This window comes from Heterodontus francisci, chromosome 10 (genome assembly GCF_036365525.1).
Source record: "Heterodontus francisci isolate sHetFra1 chromosome 10, sHetFra1.hap1, whole genome shotgun sequence".
Taxonomy (NCBI): domain Eukaryota; kingdom Metazoa; phylum Chordata; class Chondrichthyes; order Heterodontiformes; family Heterodontidae; genus Heterodontus; species Heterodontus francisci.
The window spans coordinates 22,976,329-22,999,951 of NC_090380.1; the positions used below are offsets into that span (position 1 = coordinate 22,976,329).

General features: G+C 43.5%; 1 protein-coding gene across 9 annotated transcripts in view; it reads left to right on the forward strand.

Moving 5' to 3' along the window:
• dgkh (diacylglycerol kinase, eta) overlaps positions 1–23,623 on the forward strand; it is a 640,503-nt gene that overhangs the window by 446,408 nt on the left and 170,472 nt on the right. For all 9 annotated transcript variants that reach the window (XR_010975789.1, XR_010975788.1, XR_010975790.1 and 6 more), the window contains 4 exons: positions 12,556–12,693; positions 15,045–15,185; positions 19,482–19,599; positions 19,777–19,887. Coding sequence is in view for 6 of the 9 variants with exons in the window: in XM_068040243.1 (XP_067896344.1) it covers positions 12,556–12,693; positions 15,045–15,185; positions 19,482–19,599; positions 19,777–19,887 (508 nt within the window). In the remaining 3 variants the exon portion in view is untranslated. The remainder of the gene's footprint in view (positions 1–12,555; positions 12,694–15,044; positions 15,186–19,481; positions 19,600–19,776; positions 19,888–23,623) is intronic.

Here is a 23,623-nt window from a genome sequence, read left to right on the forward strand (position 1 = left end):
GATTGTTAACGAATGTAGGAACAGGAGTAATCCATTTAGCGCCTCAAGCCTGTTCATTCAGTGAGATCATGGCTGATCTGCGACCGAACACCATATACCTGCCTTTGCCCCAATCCTTTAATATCTATGGATAACAAAAATCGATTAATCTTTGGTTTTAAATTTACAGTTGATCTAGCATCAATTACTGTTTGCAGAAGAGAGTGCAAAACTTCTACCACCTTTTGTGTGTAGAAGTGTTTCCTAATTTCACTCCTGAAAGGTTTAATTTTAAGAGAAGGAAGGGAGGAAATAGTGGAGGCTCTATCATTTTTCAATCCTCTCCATCCACAGAGATGGTGCCAGAGGACTGATAACATTGTATTTTTTATTTAAAAAGGGAGAAAGGGATAGACCGAGTAATTACATGCCAGGCAGCCTAACCTTAGCAGTAAGCGAATTATTGGAAAAAAATATCGTCATTTAGAAAAGCACCCATTAATCAAGCACAGTTAGCATGGACTTGTTAAGGGAAGATCTTGCCCCACTATCTTGATTGAATTTTTTGAGGAGGTAATAAGGAGGGTTGATATGGTCTGCACGGATTTTAGCAAGGCTTTTGACAAGGTCCCACGTGGCAAACTGGTAAGCAAATTAAAGTACTTGGAGAACCAGGGAAAGTGGCAAGTTGGATCCAAAGAACAAAGAAAATTACAGCACAGGAACAGGCCCTTCGGCCCTCCAAGCCTACGCCGATCCAAATCCTCTATCTAAACCTGTCGCCTATTTTCTAAGGGTCTGTATCTCTTTACTTCCTGCCCATTCATGTATCTGTCTAGATACAACTTAAAAGACGCTATCGTGCCCGCGTCTACCACCTCCGCTGGCAATGCATTCCATGCACCCACCACCCTCTGCGTAAAGAAATTTCCAAGCATATCCCCCCTAAACTTTTCCCCTTTCACTTTGAACTCGTGTCCCCTTGTAATTGAATCCCCCACTCTGGGGAAAAAGCTTCTTGCTATCCACTCTGTCTATACCTCTCATGATTTTGTACACCTCAATCAGGTCCCCCCTCAACCTCCGTCTTTCTAATGAAAATAATCCTAATCTACTCAACCTCTCTTCATAGCTAGCGCCCTCCATACCAGGCAACATCCTGGTGAATCTCCTCTGCACCCTCTCCAAAGCATCCACATCCTTTTGGTAATGTGGCGACCAGAACTGCACGCAGTATTCCAAATGTGGCCGAACCAAAGTCCTATACAACTGTAACATGACCTGCCAACTCTTGTACTCAATACCCCGTCCGATGAAGGAAAGCATGCCGTATGCCTTCTTGACCACTCTATTGACCTGCGTTGCCACCTTCAGGGAACAATGGACCTGAACACCCAAATCTCTCTGTACATCAATTTTCCCCAGGACTTTTCCATTTACTGTATAGTTCACTCTTGAATTGGATCTTCCAAAATGCATCACCTCGCATTTGCCCTGATTGAACTCCATCTGCCATTTCTCTGCCCAACTCTCCAGTCTATCTATATTCTGCTGTATTCTCTGACAGTCCCCTTCAGTATCTGCTACTCCACCAATCTTAGTGTCGTCTGCAAACTTGCTAATCAGACCACCTATACTTTCCTCCAAATCATTTATGTATATCACAAACAACAGTGGTCCCAGCACGGATCCCTGTGGAACACCACTGGTCACACCTCTCTATTTTGAGAAACTCCCTTCCACTGCTACTCTCTGTCTCCTGTTGCCCATCCAGTTCTTTATCCATCTAGCTAGTACACCTTGGACCCCATGCGCCTTCACTTTCTCCATCAGCCTACCATGGGGAACCTTATCAAACGCCTTACTGAAGTCCATGTATATGACATCTACAGCCCTTCCCTCATCAATCAACTTTGTCACTTCCTCAAAGAATTCTATTAAGTTGGTAAGACATGACCTTCCCTGCACAAAACCATGTTGCCTATCACTGATAAGCCCATTTTCTTCCAGATGGGAATAGATCCTATCCCTCAGTATCTTCTCCAGCAGCTTCCCTACCACTGACGTCAGGCTCACCGGTCTATAATTACCTGGATTATCCCTGCTACCCTTCTTAAACAAGGGGACAACATTAGCAATTCTCCAGTCCTCCGGGACCTCACCCGTGTTTGAGGATGTTGCAAAGATATCTGTTAAGGCCCCAACTAATTCCTCTCTCGCTTCCCACAGTAACCTGGGATAGATTCCATCCGGATCTGGGGACTTGTCCACCTTAATGCCTTTTAGAATACCCAACACTTCCTCCCTCCTTATGCCGACTTGACCTAGAGTAATCAAACATCTGTCCCTAACCTCAACATCCGTCATGTCCCTCTCCTCGGTGAATACCGATGCAAAGTACTCATTTAGAATCTCACCCATTTTCTCTGACTCCACGCATAACTTTCCTCCTTTGTCCTTGAGTGGGCCAATCCTTTCTCTAGTTACCCTCTTGCTCCTTATATATGAATAAAAGGCTTTGGGATTTTCCTTAACCCTGTTTGCTAAAGATATTTCATGACCCCTTTTAGCCCTCTTAATTCCTCGTTTCAGATTGTGCCTACAATGCCGATATTCTTTCAAAGCTTCGTCTTTCTTCAGCCGCCTAGACCTTATGTATGCTTCCTTTTTCCTCTTAGCTAGTTTCACAATTTCACCTGTCATCCATGGTTCCCTAATCTTGCCATTTCTATCCCTCATTTTCACAGGAACATGTCTCTCCTGCACGCTAATCAACCTCTCTTTAAAAGCCTCCCACATATCAAATGTGGATTTACCTTCAAACAGCTGCTCCCAATCTACATTTCCCAGCTCCTGCCGAATTTTGGTATAGTTGGCCTTCCCCAAATTTAGCACTCTTCCTTTAGGACCACTCTCGTCTTTGTCCATGAGTATTCTAAAACTTACGGAATTGTGATCACTATTCCCAAAGTAGTCCCCTACTGAAACTTCAACCACCTGGCCCGGCTCATTTCCCAACACCAGGTCCAGTATGGCCCCTTCCCGAGTTGGACTATTTACATACTGCTCTAGAAAACCTTCCTGGATGCTCCTTACAAATTCTGCTCCATCTAGACCTCTAACATTAAGTGAATCCCAGTCAATGTTGGGAAAATTAAAATCTCCTATCACCACCACCCTGTTGCTCCTACAGCTTTCCATAATCTGTTTACATATTTGTCCCTCTATCTCACGCTCGCTGTTGGGAGGCCTGTAGTACAGCCCCAACATTGTTACCGCACCCTTCCGATTTCTGAGTTCTGCCCATATTGCCTCACAGCTCGAGTCCTCCATAGTGCCTTCCTTCAGCACAGCTGTGATATCCTCTTTGACCAGTAATGCAACTCCTCCACCCCTTTTACCTCCCTCTCTGTCCCACCTGAAGCATCGGTATCCTGGTATATTTAGTTGCCAATCATGCCCTTCCCTTAACCAAGTCTCAGTAATAGCAATAACATCATACTACCAGGTACTAATCCAAGCCCTAAGTTCATCTGCCTTACCTACTACACTTCTTGCATTAAAACAAATACACCTCAGACCACCAGTCCCTTTGCTTTCATCATCTGCTCCCTGCCTACTCTTTCCCTTAGTCACGCTGACTTCATTATCTAAATCCTTACAGGCTTTAGTTACTACATCCTTACTCTCTACTGACCTCATTTGGTTCCCATCCCCCTGCCACATTAGTTTAATCCCTCCCCAACAGCGTTAGCAAAAGCACCCCCAAGGACATTGGTTCCAGTCCGGCCCAGGTGTAGACCGTCCAATTTGTAATAGTCCCACCTCCCCCAGAACCGGTCCCAATGTCCCAAAAATCTGAACCCCTCCCTCCTGCACCATCTCTCAAGCCACGCATTCATCCTGACTATTCTTTCATTTCTACTCTGACTATCACGTGGCACTGGTAGCAATCCGGAGATTACTACCTCTGAGGTCCTACTTTTTAACTTGGCTCCTAACTCCCTAAATTCTGCTTGTAGGACCTCATCCTGTTTTTTACCTATATCATTGGTGCCTATGTGCACAACGACAACTGGCTGTTCACCCTCCCACTTCAGAATGTTCTGCAGCCGATCTGAGACATCCCTGACCCGTGCACCTGGGAGGCAACATACCATTCGGGAGTCTCGTTTTCGACCACAGAACCGCCTATCTACTCCCCTTACAATCGAATCCCCTATGACTATAGCCCTTCCACTCTTTTTCCCGCCCTTCTGAACAGCAGAGCCAGCCACGGTGCCATGAACCTGGCTACTGCTGCCTTCCCCTGGTGAGCCATCTCCCTCAACAGTATCCAAAACGGTATACCTGTTTTGGAGGGAGATGACCGCAGGGGACACCTGCGCTGCCTTCCTGCTCTTTCTCTGCCTTTTGGTCACCCATTCCCTTTCTCCCTCAGCAATCCTAATCTGCGGTGTGACCAATTCGCTAAACGTGCTATCCACGACCTCCTCAGCATCGCGGATGCTCCAAAGTGAGTCCATCCGCAGCTCCAGAGCCGTCATGCGGTCTAACAAGAGCTGCAGCTGGACACACTTCCTGCACGTGAAGGTGTCAGGGACATCAGCCATGTCCCTGAGCTCCCACATTGAGCAAGAGGAGCATGTCACGGGTCTTGAGATCTCCTGCCATTTTTAATCTTAAGCTTAAACTTAGTTAAATGAAAAAGGAACGAAAAGTTTTTTACCAATCACACGATAAAAAAAAAAGAGAAATAGTAAAAGCCTTACCTTATCTACACACCACCGAGTCCTTTTTCTTTGGTTAGAGGAGGAGGGCGGGTGGGAGACACTACAGGTGTAGTGTCTCGGGTTCAGAAACGGCCCAAATATGTAGGGTTTTACTTACCCAGCAGCCCCCTGGTCTCCGCCGAAAACAAAAGGAAATTAAGTTTACTTTAAACTGACCTTCCCAGCTGCTCACTCGCTCGCACTCTCTGCTCCCGAAAAAGCTGCTGCAGTGAAAGGCAAGTTATTTGAAACGGCCCAAATATATAGGGTTTTACTTACCCAGCAGCCCCCTGGTCTCCGCCGAAAACAAAAGGAAATTAAGTTTACTTTAAACTGACCTTCCCAGCTGCTCACTCGCTCGCACTCTCTGCTCCCGAAAAAGCTGCTGCAGTGAAAGGCAAGTTATTTGAAACGGCCCAAATATATAGGGTTTTACTTACCCAGCAGCCCCCTGGTCTCCGCCGAAAACAAAAGGAAATTAAGTTTACTTTAAACTGACCTTCCCAGCTGCTCACTCGCTCGCACTCTCTGCTCCCGAAAAAGCTGCTGCAGTGAAAGGCAAGTTATTTGAAATGGCCCAAATATATAGGGTTTTACTTACCCAGCAGCCCCCTGGTCTCCGCCAAAAACAAAAGGAAATTAAGTTTACTTTAAACTGACCTTCCCAGCTGCTCACTCGCTCGCACTCTCTGCTCCCGAAAAAGCTGCTGCAGTGAAAGGCAAGTTATTTGAAATGGCCCAAATATATAGGGTTTTACTTACCCAGCAGCCCCCTGGTCTCCGCCGAAAACAAAAGGAAATTAAGTTTACTTTAAACTGACCTTCCCAGCTGCTCACTCGCTCGCACTCTCTGCTCCCGAAAAAGCTGCTGCAGTGAAAGGCAAGTTATTTGAAACGGCCCAAATATATAGGGTTTTACTTACCCAGCAGCCCCCTGGTCTCCGCCGAAAACAAAAGGAAATTAAGTTTACTTTGAACTGACCTTCCCAGCTGCTCACTCGCTCGCACTCTCTGCTCCCGAAAAAGCTGCTGCTCAGTGGCTGGAAGCAAAGGGTAATGGTTGACGAGTGTTTTTGTGACCGGAATCCTGTTTCCAGTGGGGTTCCACAGGGCTCAGAATTAGACCCCTTGCTTTTGGTTATATATATCAGTGACTTGGACTTAAATGTGGGGAGGGGGTATGATTGAGAAGTTTGCAGATGGTACAAAAATTGTCCCTCTGGTTGATGAAGAAGAAAGCTGTTGGTTAGAAAAGAATTAGGTTTTAAGCCAGTGAAGAGTGATGGTGATGGTGGTGGTTTGGTGGGGAAGAGAAGAAAAGGAAGATGTGTGATAGTGCAGAGGGCAGCAGAGATGAAACAAGCATTAATATGCTCTTTGCCTTTGTCCCGTGACAACTTTGTTACTTAATCTCTTCTGCCCTCTGCCCTATCACATATCTTTCCTTCTGTTCTCATCTCCATCAAACCCATCCCCCCTGCCCTTCGCTTGCTTAAAACCTAATTCTTTTCTAACCTTTGCCAGTTTTGATGAAACTCTGCTTCTCTCTCCACAGATGCTGCCTGATCTGAGTATTTCCAGCACTTTCTGTTTTAATACGAGTTAGGCCATAGCTAGAGTATTGTGTACAGTTCTGGTCACCACATTGTGGGAAGAATGTGATCACACTAGAGAGGGTATAGAGGAGAGTTGTGAGGATGTTGCCAGTAATGAAGTATTTTAGCTATGAGGAAAGATTGGATAGGCTGTGGTTGTTTTCTTTGGAACAGAGGAGGCTGAGGGGAGATTTAATAGAGGTGTATAAAATTGAGGGGGCCTGGATAGAGTGGATAGGAAGGACCTATTTCTCTTAGCAGAGAAGTCAATAACCTGGGGGCATAGATTTAAAGTAATTAGTAGAAGGATTAGAGGGGAATTTTTTCACAGAGAGAGTGGTGGGGGTCTGGGTCAATGGGGGGAGGGATTTGTTCGTGTAGCACACGGCGCTACCTCCCCCAGTGAATCTGTGTCTGTGTAACACCACAAGAAGCCACGTAAACAAATTTCTCCCCCATGAACTGTGAAAGGGTGATAGAGGTAGAAACTCTCATCCCATTTAAAAAGTATTTGAATATGCACTTCAGGTGCCGTAACCTACAGGGCTACAGATCCAAGAGCTGGAAAGTGGAATTAGGCTGGTTAATTATTTTTTGGCCAGCACAGGCATGATGGGCCAAATGCCGCCTCCTGAGCTGTAAATTTCTTCAATTCTATGAATTGGAAAGTATACATTAAGGGTGGTGGGGTTACAGTATGGTATTGGATCAGCAATCTGAAATAATGGATTCAGAGGTCACAATGGCAATTTGAGACATTGCATTGAAATAATTTTTTTTTTAGCGATACAGCACTGAAACAGGCCCTTCGGCCCACCAAGTCTGTGCCGACCATCAACCACCCATTTATACTAATCCTACACTAATTCCATATTCCTACCACATCCCCACCTGTCCCTATATTTCCCTACCACCTACCTATACTAGGGGCAATTTATAATGGCCAATTTACCTATCAACCTGCAAGTCTTTTGGCTGTGGGAGGAAACCGGAGCACCCGGAGGAAACCTACGCAGACACAGGGAGAACTTGCAAACTCCACACAGGCAGTACCCAGAATTGAACCCGGGTCGCTGGAGCTGTGAGGCTGCAGTGCTAACCACTGTGCCGCCCTGAATTTGATTATTTGACCTGAAAGCTGCTGGATTGTCATTAAAATGCGAAGGATATGTTGATAGAGTGAGATGAAGTAAGGTGAATTTGGCAAATTGGATCCAAAATTGGCTTAGTGGAAGGAAGCAGAGGGTGATAATCGAGGGTTGTTTTTGTGATTGGAGGCCTGTGACCAGTAGTGTACCGCAGGGATCGGTGCTGGGACCCTTACTGTTTGTAATGTACATTAATGATTTAGGCGTGAATATAGTAGGGACGATTAGTAAGTTCACAGACGACACAAAAATTGGTGGCGTTGTAAATAGTGAGGAGGAAAGACTTAGATTACAGGACGATATAGATGGGCTGGTAAGATGGGCGGAGCAGTGGCAGATGGAGTTAAATCCTGAGAAGTGTGAGGTGATGCACTTTGGGAGGACTAACAAGGCAAGGGAATATACAATGGATGGTAGGACCCTAGGGAGTACAGAGGGTCAGGGGGGACCTTGGGGTGCTTGTCCATAGATCACTGAAGGCTGAGCAAAGGTAGATAAGGTGGTTAGGAACGCATACGGAATAATTGCCTTTATTAGTCGAGGCATAGAATATAAGAGCAAGGAGGTTATGATGGAGCTGTATAAAATGCTGGTTAGGCCACAGCTGGAGTACTGTGTACAGTTGTGGTCACCGCACTATAGGAAGGATGTGATTGCACTAGAGAGGGTGCAGAGGAGATTCACCAGGATGTTGGCTGGGCTGGAGCATTTCAGTTATGAAGAGAGACTGGATAGGCTAGGGCTGTTTTCCTTGGAGTGGACAAGGCTGAGGGAGAACCTGATTGAGAACCTGATTATGAGGAGCATAGATAGGTTAGATAGGAAGAAACTTTTTCCCTTAGCAGAGGGGTCAATAACCAGGGGACATAGATTTAAGGTAAGGGGCAGGAGGTTAGGAGGGGAGTTGAGGAAAAATGTTTTCACCCAGAGGGTGGTTGGAATCTGGAACACACTGCCTGAAGGGGTGATAGAGGCAGGAACCCTCACAACGTTTAATAAGTATTTAGATGAGCACTTGAAACACCATAGCTTACAAGGCTACGGGCCAAGTGCAGGAAAATGGGGTTAGATTGGACGGGTGCTTGATGGTCGGTGTAGGCGCGTTGGGCCGAAGGGCCTGTTTCTGTGCCGTAAAACTCTGACTGTATGACTCTATGAGATGAGGTTCCTGTGGATTATAAACTCTGCCATAGACCTGATGGCCAAATGGCCTTTTACTGTACCGTAATTTCTATATAATTTTCTATTACAAACTTAGCTGGTTCACTAGCTGTGACCTGTATTTGACTGAAATGGCCATCCAACTGTGCAGGGAATTCATCACCACTTCAGGGCAAGTAGGGTCAGGCAATACGTTCAGCCTGACCAACATCACCTACATCCCGAAACAAAACAAATAAACTCCTAAAGCACGCAAGGGACTGTATTATCAATAACTGAATTGCTGCACTCCCCAAGACACCATATTTAACAGTAGAAATCCTTTTGCATCTCTTAGGAGGGCTCGCAATGAATGAGCCAGGGACTCATTACAGTTCGATATACAGCCTTTCCCGTGCTCATTGGCCCCATGCATTACTTGCTGTTGGTGTTAGCTCTTTTATCCCTCCATTTCAAGACAAAATGCAAATCAAGCACTGGAGTTTGTTTCCAGAAGGTTAAAGTTGAAAAGCAGAGCAGTTTTAGTCAACTTGTATAGAACCTTATTTAAACCACACTGTGCAAAGTTCTGGTCTCCATATTACATAAAGGATATAGAAGGACTGGAGAAAAGGCAATAAGAATTTACAAGAAGTGAGAGGTTAGAATTATCAGGAAAGACTGAACAGGCTACAACTGTTTCTCCTAGAAAAAAGAATGTGAGGTGGCCCAATAGAGGTCTTCAAAATTATGAAAGGGTTCAACAGGGTCGACAAAGAGATGTTTCCATTTGTGGAGAGTCGCAAACTGGAGGTCATAAATATAAAATAGTCACTAATAAATTCACTAAGGAATTCAGAAGAAAGTTCTTCACGCAGAGAGTGGTGGGAATATGAAGTGGTATGGATGCATTTAAAGGGAAACTAGCTAAGTGCATAAGGAACAAAGGAATAAAATGATATGTTAATCAGATAAGATGAAGTAAAGTGAGAGGAGGCTTGTGTGGAGCATAAACATCGGCATGGACCAGATGGGCCAATTGACCTGTTTTTGTGCTGTAAATTCTTTGTAAAGACTATTTTTTCCCCAATCCTTTTCCCACAACAGTCTTGCTGGCAGCTGCTATTTCACTTGTTGCAAGCAAATGGCTTAACTTGGGCAATGCCTCTGGGCCGGCCTTTGGCAGTCCAAGGTTTGGAGGAGGAAAAGGACGAGGGGTGCAATTGCACCTGAAGTGTTTTGTCATCTACTTGTTCCCATCCAGGAGCTGACTATCAAAAGACGTGTTGGATATTGAGTTAATGGAGTCCTTTGCATGACATTTTGCAATGGAAGACGTAGGGCTAAATTGGTTCAATCTATTATGCCCTGGACAGTTGGGAGTACCGCTGATCTGTAACGTTCCATAACTCCAATGCTGCTGTCAGTTGTACATGGAGAAGGAGATTGACTTATTTGCTTGAGCAAATAATGCCTTCATCAATAGCTTTATACAGTTATGTAATGCAGATTGAATAATGTAGCCAGTGATACCTTGGAATGATCAGGAGGTATACAAATTAAGGGCTGTTGCGGGTTTCCGAACCACTGAGAATGCAATGAGTGTTGACAGATTTGGCTGCAAGTCACTTTGCAACAACAGTATATCTCAGCCACAGTCATCCTTGTGAATCGCAGCCTGCACAAGCGCTGCTCCTCCTGCTATACTGAGGCTTGTGTGCCATTCTGTAAGTGTAGGTGCAAGGGGATCAGCTCTGAGCAGCTTCCATACAGCCTGACCTGTATTCCATCCCCCATGGGTCCTCATTTTGTTCCTCCATAGTAACTCAGTGGGATGTTTTATGGAGCTCTGAGCCACCAATGCATGTCAACAGCTAAGTAAGTAGAAGAAGCAGCACAAAAAAACATGTAAATCTTTGCATCTTCAGACAGAGCTTCTCAGAAACATATCCACCAACAGCTCAGGGCCTGAGTAACTGAGAACCCCTTTTTATACTAGTGTGTAGATGAATTGTGGATAACCAGATGGGGACACTGGGAAATCGGGTGAAAGACATCAATACATTTTGAAATTGTCAAACTGATGGGCACCAGAGATAACTGCTGGTAGAAAATTGCATGGGGTACAAAATGGGCAAAGAATTTTCTCCACCCCAAGCTCCAATAAGTATTGCTCAATTTATATCTGTTTCGCATGTAGAGCTGAATGGGACAGCCTAAGCTTGTGGATTTTGTGAGGGGGATAAGCTGAATTGTGCCAAATTGCCTTCCTCATCTGGATTTATCTTGTGGTGCAGCTTTGAGACAATTCATTTTTTTCCTTTCTCCCTTTGCCTCATGTCTCCCCAAACAAAATGATCAAGATTTAAAAATCACCCTGCAGGTCAAATCGATTACTTTTTATTCTGTTATGAAGGTGTTTCTATGTGTTAATATTTTTTGAGGACTTGTGTGTAAAAGTCTGGAAATCTGAGGAGCTGCTGGACTTTGTTTTTTTTTTGAAAAAGGTCACTGGAAGGTCTTTGGGACTTGGTTCAAAAACACACTTAGTGGAAATCATATGTCTTTTTTGTGTGCGTGTGTGCATGCGTGTGTTTGTGCGCGCTGGGCTGATTTAGAAAGGGAACTTTCATATTTCAATCTGTGTGTTAATGTTTTGCATCTTTACTGAATAAGTTTTGTTTTATAATAAATTAATAATTTTGTTGTTTATTAAAGAAACCTGGTTGGTGAATTTTATTCTGATATAAAAATAGAGTATATAATTGGCCGGGCAGGTAACTGGGTTAACATTTAAATATATGTTGTGACCCGTGGTGAAGTGGAACTAGAGAAAGACAGTGCATTCCTCCAGCCTTGGTTGTAACAATTCATGATGAGAACAGTTGAGACTTTTTACCACCCCTATATTCTGATTTTATCATTAATTACCTGCCATGGAAATATTACTGTAGTTTCTAAATGATGCATTATTTTCCTATGCTTTTGATAATTGCAATGTACTGTCTTTTCAAGATTTAGTTGTTCATAAGTGCAAGGATTTTGGTTTGTGAAATGATGCTTACCAGAGTCTCCAACTGCTGGGGTGTTCACAACTACATTTTGTCCCATCATTTTAGAATGAGTGCAAGAATGAATTTTGTGAAAGTTGATGCTCCCAGTGTGGTGCTGTGTACGTCAGCCCACAATCTCATGCACTGGTGCACTGACCTCCATGCCCAAATTCCTGATATGCCAGTTTGTCATGGCAAGCTGTATTATTTACCCTCTAAAGTCTGGAGCTGTTCCTGCCCGCAACCATGATTTTCATTCAAAGTCTGTTTTGCTTCTATAGATCATATGCCATTCCTCAAGCTTCCTGATAGTTATAACCCAGAGGATATGACCATTAAGAATGATTGAACAGGCTGGAGCTTTTTACTCTAGAAAAGATAAGGCTGAAAGCTGACCGAATAGAGGCTTTTAAATTATGAAATGAGTTTGATAAGGTAGATATGGCGAAGATGTTTCCACTTGTGGGGGAGTGCAAAACCAGGGGCCATAATATAAGATAGTAACTAATAAATCCAATAAGGAATTCAAGAGAAACTTTACTCAGAGTGGTTACAATGCGAATAGCATAAATGTATTCAAGGTGAAGCTGAATAAGTACATGAGGGAGAAAGGACTAAAAGGATATCGTGACCGGGTGAGATGAAGTGAGGTGGGAGGAGTATCGCGTGGCGTATAAACACTGACATAGACCTTTTGGGCCGAGTGGCCTGTTTCTATGCTGAAAATTCTATATAAATGAAAATGTAGATCTCCCTCCCTGTACCCGGGTATGTAGCCCATTGCTGCACTCTGATCTGATCTTCATGTTAGCAGCTTGCTGTCAGTACCCCTCTCTTACTGTGTTTTATTGCTGGTTTTTCCTTGTAGTTGTGGATGAACAGAATGCACACACCCAAGAACAGGCTGAAGTGGAACTGAAAAAGGACATTGAGGAGCACTTGAAGGAGGAGGAGAAGGAGGAGGAGAAGGAGGAGGATGAGACAAAGGAACCTGACATCCAGACAAGTATGATTTGTTTATCTTGGCTCATTTTAGAATGGGGAGTCAATCCAGCTTGAGTGTATTGTACTGTGCACATTAACACCAAGTATGCAGCTTGACATATGTGTTTCAGAGCTTTTTGTCTTGCAGGCTAAATTCAGGTAAAATCTCATAAGTTTGAAATCATTAATCAAATCTCCATAATGTTTATGTGGTGGCTTTGTAAGTATCAGTTTGTAGTGTGTACTGGTGGGTGGGCACTTTCATGACCAAACCGAAACTTTTAAAGCCAAAACTAAGCAGCGGAAAACAGAAGAGATTTGATGTTGATGCTTCCCACCCCCATTTATTAAGCACCTTCACGCTAATAAATGTTAATAGAATAACACACTAGCTTTGGTTAGTGTTTCCCTGCGTGGGGGTATTGACTTTAATGAGAGACCAATACCACAGTCCTGACTCTTGACAGCTGTAATCCTAAATTGTCTCACTGCAGTGTGCTTTAAGTTGTGTCTGCTGGAAAACTGCTGCAAAGAATCCAGGTGAAACAAAATGGAAGCATGTCCATGTATGGGTTACATGCCACTGATGGGTGAATGTCATGGTCATGTAGATACTGCAGGAGTTGTGGGTATAGAAACACCTGAAGGGGGAAGGTCAGAACAGGAGCAAAGAATTGGATGGTTTCAACACATGGTCACCTGTTCTCTGATGGATACAGGATTGGGGTAATATCCACCTTTTGTACTGATGGCCACATTACAGTGTGTAACTAATTGTACTGTAAACATTAAAAGTATTGAGGCCTTTGTATTGGTTGTCATCTCGAACTGATCTACGCCTAGTGACTTGATAATGATGGTCATACAGTAGAAACAGTTTTTCAAGGATGTAGGGAGTGATAGTGCAGCTCAGGCTCAGCATTGCTGGTGCTGAGTGGGGTAACCAGATCATGCATGGTCAGTTCAACTGGATTATTAACTGCCACCATGACCATCAGGACTGTGCTGTTGCACACCAATCAGCCAATGAAGGGCTGCTGTTCCTCCATTGTGCCCTTGGCGACCTTTCTGGTAGCTGTGGGGTGAAGGCAGGGTTATCAGCCAAGGGAGTGTTGGCACAAGGAAAGGGCTGGTGTGCTTTAAAAATTACAGGGACTTTACATTGAATTTCATAGAAGTTACAGCACAGAAACCACCTATTTGGCCCAAATAATCTGTGTTTTAATGATCTGTGTTTATGCTTTACACGTGCTCCCTCCCACCTTACTCCATCTCACCCTATCAGCATATCCTTCTATTCCTTTCTCCCTCTTCTATTTATCTCACTTCACCTTAAAGGCGTCTATGCTATTCACTTCAGCTGGTCCATGTGGTAGAGTTTGAGTAAAGAAGTTTCCCTTGAATTTTTTATTGGATTGATTTGTGGCTATCTTATATATATGACCCCTAGTTTCGAACTCACCCACTGTTGGGGAAAAACGTCTCTACATCTATCCTATCAAACTGTTCCATTTTCTTAAAGACCCCTCTCAGGTCATCTCTTTTCTGGAGAAAAAAAATGCTTGGCCCTTTCAGGCTTACCTAATAGTTATAACCTCTCAATTCTGATGATATTCTTCTGAATCTTTAAAGGTGAGGCTCTTAAAGGGACCAAACCCTTACCCTAGGATCAGGGCCCTCATCAGCCTGTGGCTTTGTGCAATCTTTTTTACAATACGGAGACCAGAACTGTGCACAGTACTCTAAATGTGATCTAACCAAGGTTCTATCCAAGTTTAACATAACTTCTGCTTTTCATTTCTATTCTTCTGGAAGTTAAATAAAAAATCTTTGGTATAGCCTTCCTTTGACATTCATGCCAAACAGGTGCACAGGCTCCCTGTGCCCTTTGCACTTACTGCCTTTTGTTGGGAGGCACTGTTTCTCCATGTCTGTTTCATAGACTCCTGAGTGGTACTGAAATATTTTGAATGATTTCACTGGTGCATTTGATTATAGGTGATTCTTATTAAGTATGTTTCAGTTAAGTCCTGGAATAAAGGACTTACTCACCCTGCACAGAAAATTCTTTGCACTGGGGACAATGTTGCTGGATGCATCAAAATTGGACGAAAGCAGAGTGTAAAAGAGCTGAGTAGAGTTAATGGGTACTTGCTCATACATGGTTAATTAACCAATGATAAAGAGCAATAATTATGAAGAGCATAATTGAGTGTGATGCTGGTTAGAGACTTCTACTCTCTAAGACAATCAGTACTTTTACAAAGCTATTTTTTTGGTGATTGAAAATCCTTTGTTGTTTTTATCACTTTGTAATATTCAGTAGTACCAGTGAATAAATGTAATAATCCGATATTCGTTTGGTTGTTTTAGCTCTCCAATCTGCTCAAAGATCCCCTCCAGAGAGACGAATGCATCGCACCACCACTTCCTACACTGGTCCATTTACAGCCTCACCATTGACTGCTAGCAAAGAAAATCTCCCAGTTCTGAATACTAGAATCATCTGCCCAGGTATCCAGCATCCTGGCACAGGAGAGAGGTTGCAAAAACTGGAAAGAAAGCAGTTGTAAACTTATCAAACTGGTGCTATTACTGCCTATATTTAGCTGCAGTGGGTCCATAATTGAGTTGGTCCCATGGTTCAGAAGCTGAGGTTCAGTGGTTTATGACCTTTCATCTGGTCAGAGGTTAAACCTCAAATATGCATCACGAGTGCCTTTAGAAATCACTTTGAAAATCTCAGTCACAGGCACACAATAACAAATTGCATTTATATAGCACCTTTAAACGTCCCAATGTATTTTACAGGACCGTTATAAAACAAAATGTGACACTGAACCACTTAAGGAGATAGCAAAACATGTGACCAAAAGCTTGGTTAAAAAGGTAAGTTTTACATAGCAATTTAAAGGAGGAGAGAGAGGCTGGGTCGGAATTCCAGAACTTAAGGCCCAGACAGCTGAAGACACAGCCACCAATGGTGGAGTGTTGGAAATCAGAGATGTGCAAGAGGCCAGAATTGGAGGAGTGCAGATAGCTTAGGAGATTATTATTATTATTATTAGAGATACAGCACTGAAACAGGCCCTTCGGCCCATCGAGTCTGTGCCGACCATCAACCACCCATTTATACTAATCTTACATTAATCCCCACCTTCCCTCAATTCCCCTACCACCAATACTAGGGGCAATTTACAATGGCCAATTTACCTATCACCCTGCAAGTCTTTGGCTGTGGAAGGAAACCGGAGCACCCAGAGAAAACCCAAATATGCACTAATAGGTTGTAGGGCTGGAGTAGATTACAGAGATAGGGAGGGGCGAGGCCTTGGAGGAATTTGAAAATGAGGATGAGAAATTTAAAATTGAGCAGTTGCTGGACTGGGAACCAATGTAGTTCAGCGAGCACAAGATGAAAGGGTTTTGGTGCAAGTTAAACAGGGCTGTGGAAGGTCACTTGGCCCATCTTAGTTCATCCACCTAACCTTACAGTCTCTCCCCTTTTCCCACACTGCACCCATCTTGCATCTATTGCGACATCCATTTGTGCCTTAAATAAATCCAAGGGTTTTCACCTCTATCTGGGAATTCATTCCATGTGTTAATCACTTTTTGTGTAATGAACTACTTGCTGGTATCAATCTGAAATTTGTCTTATGTTAGTTGGGTCCTTTGGATCAGCTAGCCATACTGTAATGATGAGATATTGATGCTGAGTTAATGGTAGATCTTAGCATCCATTGATTCCAATTAAATAGCAACCAGTAGATTTCTAAAGGGACACTTGGTACCTTGTTGTGCACACAGTCTTGGATTAGTTTTTAATTATGTTCCAGGATCAAACAAGCCATCAAAACTGCTGGTTTTGAATATATTGGGTTTGGTGAAGTCTCATTCCTTACACGATGTCCAGCATTTGCTTGGAAATTCCTGCTGCTTCTCTGTGGTCACTACCCCCACAGTACCCAGTTATGTTAAAGCACCAGAGGCTGGTTTCTATGCATCAAAATGCCCTCCTTTAATTTGATCTTCCATCTCTAACTTCATGCATGGGCACAAAGCTGTACAGCCTCTATCTAATATGTAAGCAACAAAGTTTATTTCTGGGCTGATACGAAAGCAAAATACTGCAGATGCTGGAAATCTGAAATAAAATTAGCAAATGTTGGAAATACTCAGCAGGCTGGCAGCATCTGTGGAGAGAGAAACAGTTAATATTTCAGGTCTGTGACCTTGCATCAGATTTCTGGATTTCTTTCTGTACTTTTAATATGCTAATTTCATTCCATGTTACATCTTGTGAAGTTTAATTGCTGAAAGAAGCTTGAAGAGAAAGGGGGTTGTGATCTTGAGGAATTTTATTTCTAACATGCGTTGCTGGCTCTAAGCTCTGGAATTCACTCCTTAAGCTTCTCCACTAGTCTTTCCTTCTTTAAGATGCTCCTTAAAACCTACTGCTTTGACCAAGTTTTTGGTCACCTGTCCTAATCTCTCTTTATATGGCTTGGTGCCAAATTTACTCCTGTGAAATGCCTTGGGAGGTTTTACATTGAGACTTTATATAAACATAGGTTGCTGGTGGTTTCTTTAATTGGTTTCTGTGGAGTCAGCTCATGCTGTTATCCCACATAACAAGCAATTTTGGGAAGGTATCTTGGGGTGCATGGAAAAGAGATTGTTGCCAGCTAATGCGTTTTCCGATTGCATGCTATAGGAAACTGACAGTGATTTCCTGTCGTAATGCTGTAACCAATGTAAAGCATAGCTTCTCCCCAGGCTCAACTACAGTTTCAGAAGAATAGCTACCACTTATTCCTAACTCCGTATTGGTCTTTTTTGACTGAGGCTGCCCACTTAATGCCCATTAGTGTACAGCTGTGGGATTTTTGTACTGTAGCTTTGTCCACTGAGAATTGGATAAAATTTTCCCACACTTGTTTTTGGTAGGACCTTTAATGCTGCATGGGAGAGATACATTCAGCCTACTAGTATGCTCATACCCATGGTGGTGAAAGAACAGTATCCATGCCCATCTCCTCTTCTACCCCACACCGCTATTTAATTTATATTTTATCCATATTGAAGTAGTTCTGTTCCCTGTTTAAAGCCTCTGTCATGGGCACCATGGCCTTATTCTGGCTGAGTGGTTAGGCTAAACTTCCCTCGAGGTGTCCTATCTCTCCACTCTGGTCACATTCAGCAGCAAGACTTGCACATGAGTGAGTCACACCAGTTCTCTTCGAAATTCTGTTTTTCATTCCCTTGGAGGAAGCATCTGGCCTCCAGCTTTTCCAGCCAGTCTGACCAAAATGCAAGAGCTTGCATGTTGATCAACCTGGCTTCTACATTCCCCTTGACATAGTATGCTGTTGTTGTGACCCACGATATCACCAGGTCACTTAGTCAATTGTAAAGGCTGATGCACCTAACATCTAATGCACTACAGGGAAAAGGGGAGTACCCACTGGGTGCATGGATCGGAGAATGGAGCACAGCAATCAGCCAGACTCTACTTTTCCACTGATTGATTGGTTTTCACGTGTACGTTTTGTTACCTTTAGACTTGACTATTACAACGCGCACATGACCAGCCTCCCACATTCTACCCTCCGTAAACTTGAAGTCATCCAAAACTCTGCTGCCCACGTCCTTACTGGCATCAAGTCCCTTTTACCCATTATCCATGTGCTCACTGACGTACATTGGCTCCCAGCTAAGCAAAGCCTCAGTCTTAAAATTCTCATTGTTGTTTTCATTCTCTTCATGGCCTCGCCCCTCCCTATCTCTGTTATCTCCTCCAGCCCCACAGCCTTCTTGAGATATCTGCGCTCATCTGGCCTATTGAGCATCCCGATTTTAATCATTCTACCATTGGTGGCCGTGCCTTCAACTGCCAAGACCAGGAATTCCTGGTCTGGAATTCCCTCCTCAAACCTCTCCACCTCGCTACCTCTCCTTCCTCCTTTAAAACACTCCTTAGAATCTACCTCTTTGACCAAGCTTTTGGCCGTCTGCCCTAATATCTGCTGATGTGACTTAGTGTCTAATTTTTCTTTATAGCACTGCTGTGAAGCACCTTGGGATATTTTATTGTAGTAAAGGCTCTATGTAAATACAACTTCTTCTTGCTGTCGATCTAATCTTAACCGAGCGAATATTGACACCTCTATATCAGCCAATGAGTTGGAGGCAGGGTGGGATTTCCAGCTTTAATTTAGAGTCTCTGAACTCATAAGTGAAACTGCAGCAAACAGAGTCCCCGAGTATCAGCAAGATTATTTCTCCAACAAAATGCAGTGACTGGAAGATAGTTATATAATAGAAATTAGGTGCGTAAAATCAATCCCAGTTACTTAGAGCACTGCAATCTCCAGGCGTGATTGACGAGGCATTACCCAACAATCTCAATTCTTGAAGTACGAGTTAGGATCTGGGCAGCAGAGCTTTGGATAACCTGAAATTTACTGAGGGCAGTTGGAGGGCTGGCCAGGAGAACGTTGGAATAGTCAAATCAGGAGGTGAAAAATGCATGGATGAGGGTTTCATCAGTGGCTGCACACCACTGTTCCCAGCGGGAATGGAGATAATTGTATAATTTCCCTGTCAATCATGCCCAGACACCTTGTGATCAATATGCAGCTTAATTTTAAAGACCGGCACATTAGGCTTGTACACCTCTGCGTCCAATTCTTTGATCTGTGCTACCATCGAACAAGGTTCTGTGTCAGGAACCTTGCCTGGCAAAATTTATCTCTATAGGTTTCCTGCTTGTATGCTACCTAATGATATAATTGTGTGTTAACGCAGGTTTACGAGCTGGACTTGCTGCCTCTATTGCTGGAAGCTCGATCATCAGCAAAATGTTATTAGCGAACATTGATCCTTTTGGAGCAACGCCATTCATTGACCCTGATCCAGACTCACTGTAAGAAATGTTCTTTGTTATACCAATCTTAATAGTTACTGATTTTTCTCCACTTATTAATTGGGTTAATGTTGTAAACTTGCCAGAGAATTTTTTTTGGGAAGGTGTTATGGGTGACTATATGCTAGTTATCATAAGAATGCATTAATGTTTTAACAAAATATTTTTTAATTACAGAGAAGGTTATACCGAAAAGTGTGTTATGAACAATTATTTTGGAATTGGATTAGATGCAAAAATCTCTTTGGAATTTAATAACAAGCGTGAGGAGCACCCTGAGAAATGCAGGTATCTATATAGCTTTTAACTTATTTTTACATTGGGAAATCAAGGTGCAGGGCGATGGTTCATAATGCAGAACACTACACAACAGAGTAAAACTAGAAAATCAGGCATTTTTAATCAGGTGATGCGACTGTTATAGTCAGATGAGGAGAGGTTGAAGAGCTTCCCTCTTTTCCCTCCCCTTGTTTGACCGCAACAGGTTTAATTCCTTTTTAAAGTGGATATACTGGCCAATTCAGTACATGTTTGTTTACTTACTTGCTATGATCATAAGAAGAACTAATCAGACAGGTTTTCTTGAGTTTAACAAAGAAAGAGTTAATTTTATTATACTTAAACAAAACTAAGTAAAATAATAAACTACGTACCAACTTTCACACACACACACTAGAGGTTCACACATACACAAATAGGTTACAGAATGGGGAAGGGTAGATTGGTCGAGTTAAAGTCCATAGGAAAAAAAAGGGGTATACAGTCTGTGGAGTTTGGTGATTCGGTTGGATTCTAGCTGAATTCAGTGGTCCTGAGGCTATTCGTTTGAAGAGATAGATGACTAATTCGGTGTGTCTCTTGGAGACAGTGATGCGGATGATTTCCTCCAAAGGGGTTTCTGATTGTAGCCAGAGTATGCAGAGATGGTTAGTCAGCAGGCTGAGTTCGAAGCTTGCGTGCTGGAATAGAGAGAGAGAGAGAGGAGGGAGCCCCATTTGGGTCTGCATGTGTCCGAGTTCAGATGCTACTCAACCTGCTGCAGAGAAACACCAGCTTAAGACCACAGATGAGGAGAGCTTGTCACATGACAACCTCCCAGTGATTCAAGCATGGCAGTTAGCAGTGTATTTCTTCTTGCTAAAGAGAACAGGCAGTTCCCTAAACTTCCGGGGTCTTGGTTCTTGCTGGGGCATGAGCAGACATTTTGTCTCTACTTCACAGGCTTTGCAATGTAGGATACAATGTTGCACATTAGGTGGCCATCTTAAGCTGCTAACAAAATCATCTTTTATCAGTTCCTTTTTAAATGTCTTAAAAACATATATAAATTAAGGTCTCCAGTCAATGGATTAAAGAAAATTATCATTCAACAAAGCACTTTGGCCACACCACCCGAAATGAAAGGAGCATTTCATTGAGTTCGCAAATTAAAAAGAAACTTTACACACATACTCATCCTCAAACGCTCACTTATCAGTCTTACACCATCATAACCAGGCTCTGGTGTAGTTTATTTTTATCAAGAATGATTCTGTGCTGTATTAGACTCTAGATAAAGCGTCAGCTATCACATTGTTTTTCCCTGCAATGTGAATAATCTTTAGGTGGTAAGGTTGCAAAAGCAGGTTCCATCAAAAAAGCCTTGCATTATGGGTTTTGAATTTCTCTATAAAGGTCAATGGATTGTGGTCAGTATAAGTTACAGTCTCTCTATATCCATTTTGGACATATACCTCAAAGTGTTTGAGAGCCAACAACAGTCCCAGAGCTTCCTTCTCCACAGTGGAGGAACTCCTTTGATGTTTCTTTAATTTTTTGGATAAATACCCACTGGTCTCTCAATGCCTAACTCATCATCTTGGAGCAGGATGGAACGTACCCCAAGGTCACGAGCATCAATTGCCACTTTAAATGATTTGTTAAAGTTTGGAGCTGCCAGCACCGGTTCGTTGGCTAAGATGGTTTCAGCCTCTCGAAAGCTATTTGGCAACTCCCTGATCACACTACCTTTGCTTTTTTTCTGTAACACATCCGTCAGTGGAGCGGCTATTGTGCTGAAGTTTGGAACGAACTTGTGGTAAAACCCACACATCCCCAATAATTGCATTATTTCCCGATGGGTCATGGGGATGGGAAAATCTATCAGCACCTGTACCTTTACTTCTCTGGGCAGCACTTGCCCTTGACCCACAATATGCCCGTGGTAGGTTACTTGAGCTTTAGCAAACTCGCTCTTTGCAAGATTTACCATGAGGTCAGCCGACTGTAGCCTTTGGAAGAGGGCGTCTAACTGGTCTATGTGGTCCCCCCTAGGTGTCACTATACGCTAACAGATCATCCAGGTAGACTACACAGTTTGGCGGCCAGCCGCTAACTGGTTCACCAGCCTTTGGAAGGTGGATGGGGCATTTCTTAATCCAAAGGGCATCTCCCGGCACTGGAATAAGCTGTCTGGGGTGACAAAAGCAAAGATCTCTTTAGCTCGGGTGGTTAAGGGAACCTGCCAGTACCTTTTAAACAAGTCTATTTTGGTTCTGCAGGTGGTATTTCCTACTCTGTCTATACAGTCTTCCAGGCGGGAAATTGGATAGAAATCAGCTCTGGTCATTGCATTAATCTTTCTGTAATCAATGCCTTGTTGAGCCATTGGGTGTGGGCATGAGCACAACTGGGAACTCCAACTACTCTGACTACACTCAATCAGCTTGTGCTCCAGCATTTACTGAATTTCCTCCTGAACCTGGGTCAGTTTCCGGCGACCTAGGCAATAGGGATTTTGTTTTATGGGAGGGGTCTCTCCTACATCCACATGTTGTAGGGTTAAGGTTGTGCACCCTGGTTTGTCCCTGCAGATCCCTTTAAATGCTGTGCACTGCCTTGTTGGGTCTCCTCTCTGTTCTGTGTTTAATTAGGAGAGTACGGTGTGTAATTTCCCAACATTTCAGTGTTAGCTAACCAGATGTTAGGGGGTTCAATTTGGGAATCCTCCAGGCCTCCCTCTAACTCGTCCTCACTGTCCCTTTCGGCCTCTTCTTTTCTGACTGCCTGACAGACCTGTGCTTGTTGTCCCCTTCCCGGATGTGATACCATTTTAACATATCGAAAAAGCCTTTGCTCTTTCCTATGATCTGGGGTGTCAATTATATAATTCACCTGGCTAATTCTCTTCACTATTCTGTACGGACCATTGAACCAGGCTTTCAGTGGTTCACCCTGTATTGGCAGCAGCGCTAACACATGGTCTCTGGCTGAAATGTTCTGGCTTTGCCTGCCTTTTCATGGCTGTCTGGGAGGTTTTTAGGTGTTCCTGAGCCATTGCACAGTGAACCGTTCTCGGAATATGGAGATGTAGTCTAACAGGGAAGGTTTGTCCCTGTGTCCCAAAAACCTCTCTTTGATCAGTTTTAGAGAACCCCTCACCTCGTATCCATAAATTAATTCAAAGGGACTAAAGCCAGTGGACTTATTGGGTGAGTCCCTGGTAGCAAACAGAAGTTGTTCCAGACCTTTGTCCCAGTCATGGGAATACTCATAGCAGTATGCCCTGATCATTGTCTTTAGGGTCTGGTGGTACTGCTCCAAAGCCCTTTGTGACTGTGGGCGGTAGGCTGAGGACTTTAGCTGGGTTATGCCCAGATTGCCCATGACCTTTTGAAAAATACTGGATGTAAAATTTGTGCCCTGATCCGACTGGATCTCAGCAGGCAGCCCAAATCGGGTGAAAAATTGGGTTAGCCCCTCCACCACTACCTTGACCGAGGTAGTTCTTAGTTCTTAGAGGGATAGCCTCTGGAAACTGGGTAGCCACATCCATAATGGTGAGAAGGTACTGGTAGCCCCCTTTTGTTTTCAGCAGGGGCCCCACACAATCCACCAACACTCTGCTGAACGGTTCCCCCAAAACCGGTATGGGAATTAGGGGTGCAGGTTTTATTGCAGGTTGAGGCTGCCCCACAACCTGGCACGTCTGGTAAGTCTTACAGAACTCCACCACATACTTGTGGAGTTGTGGTCAGTGAAAATG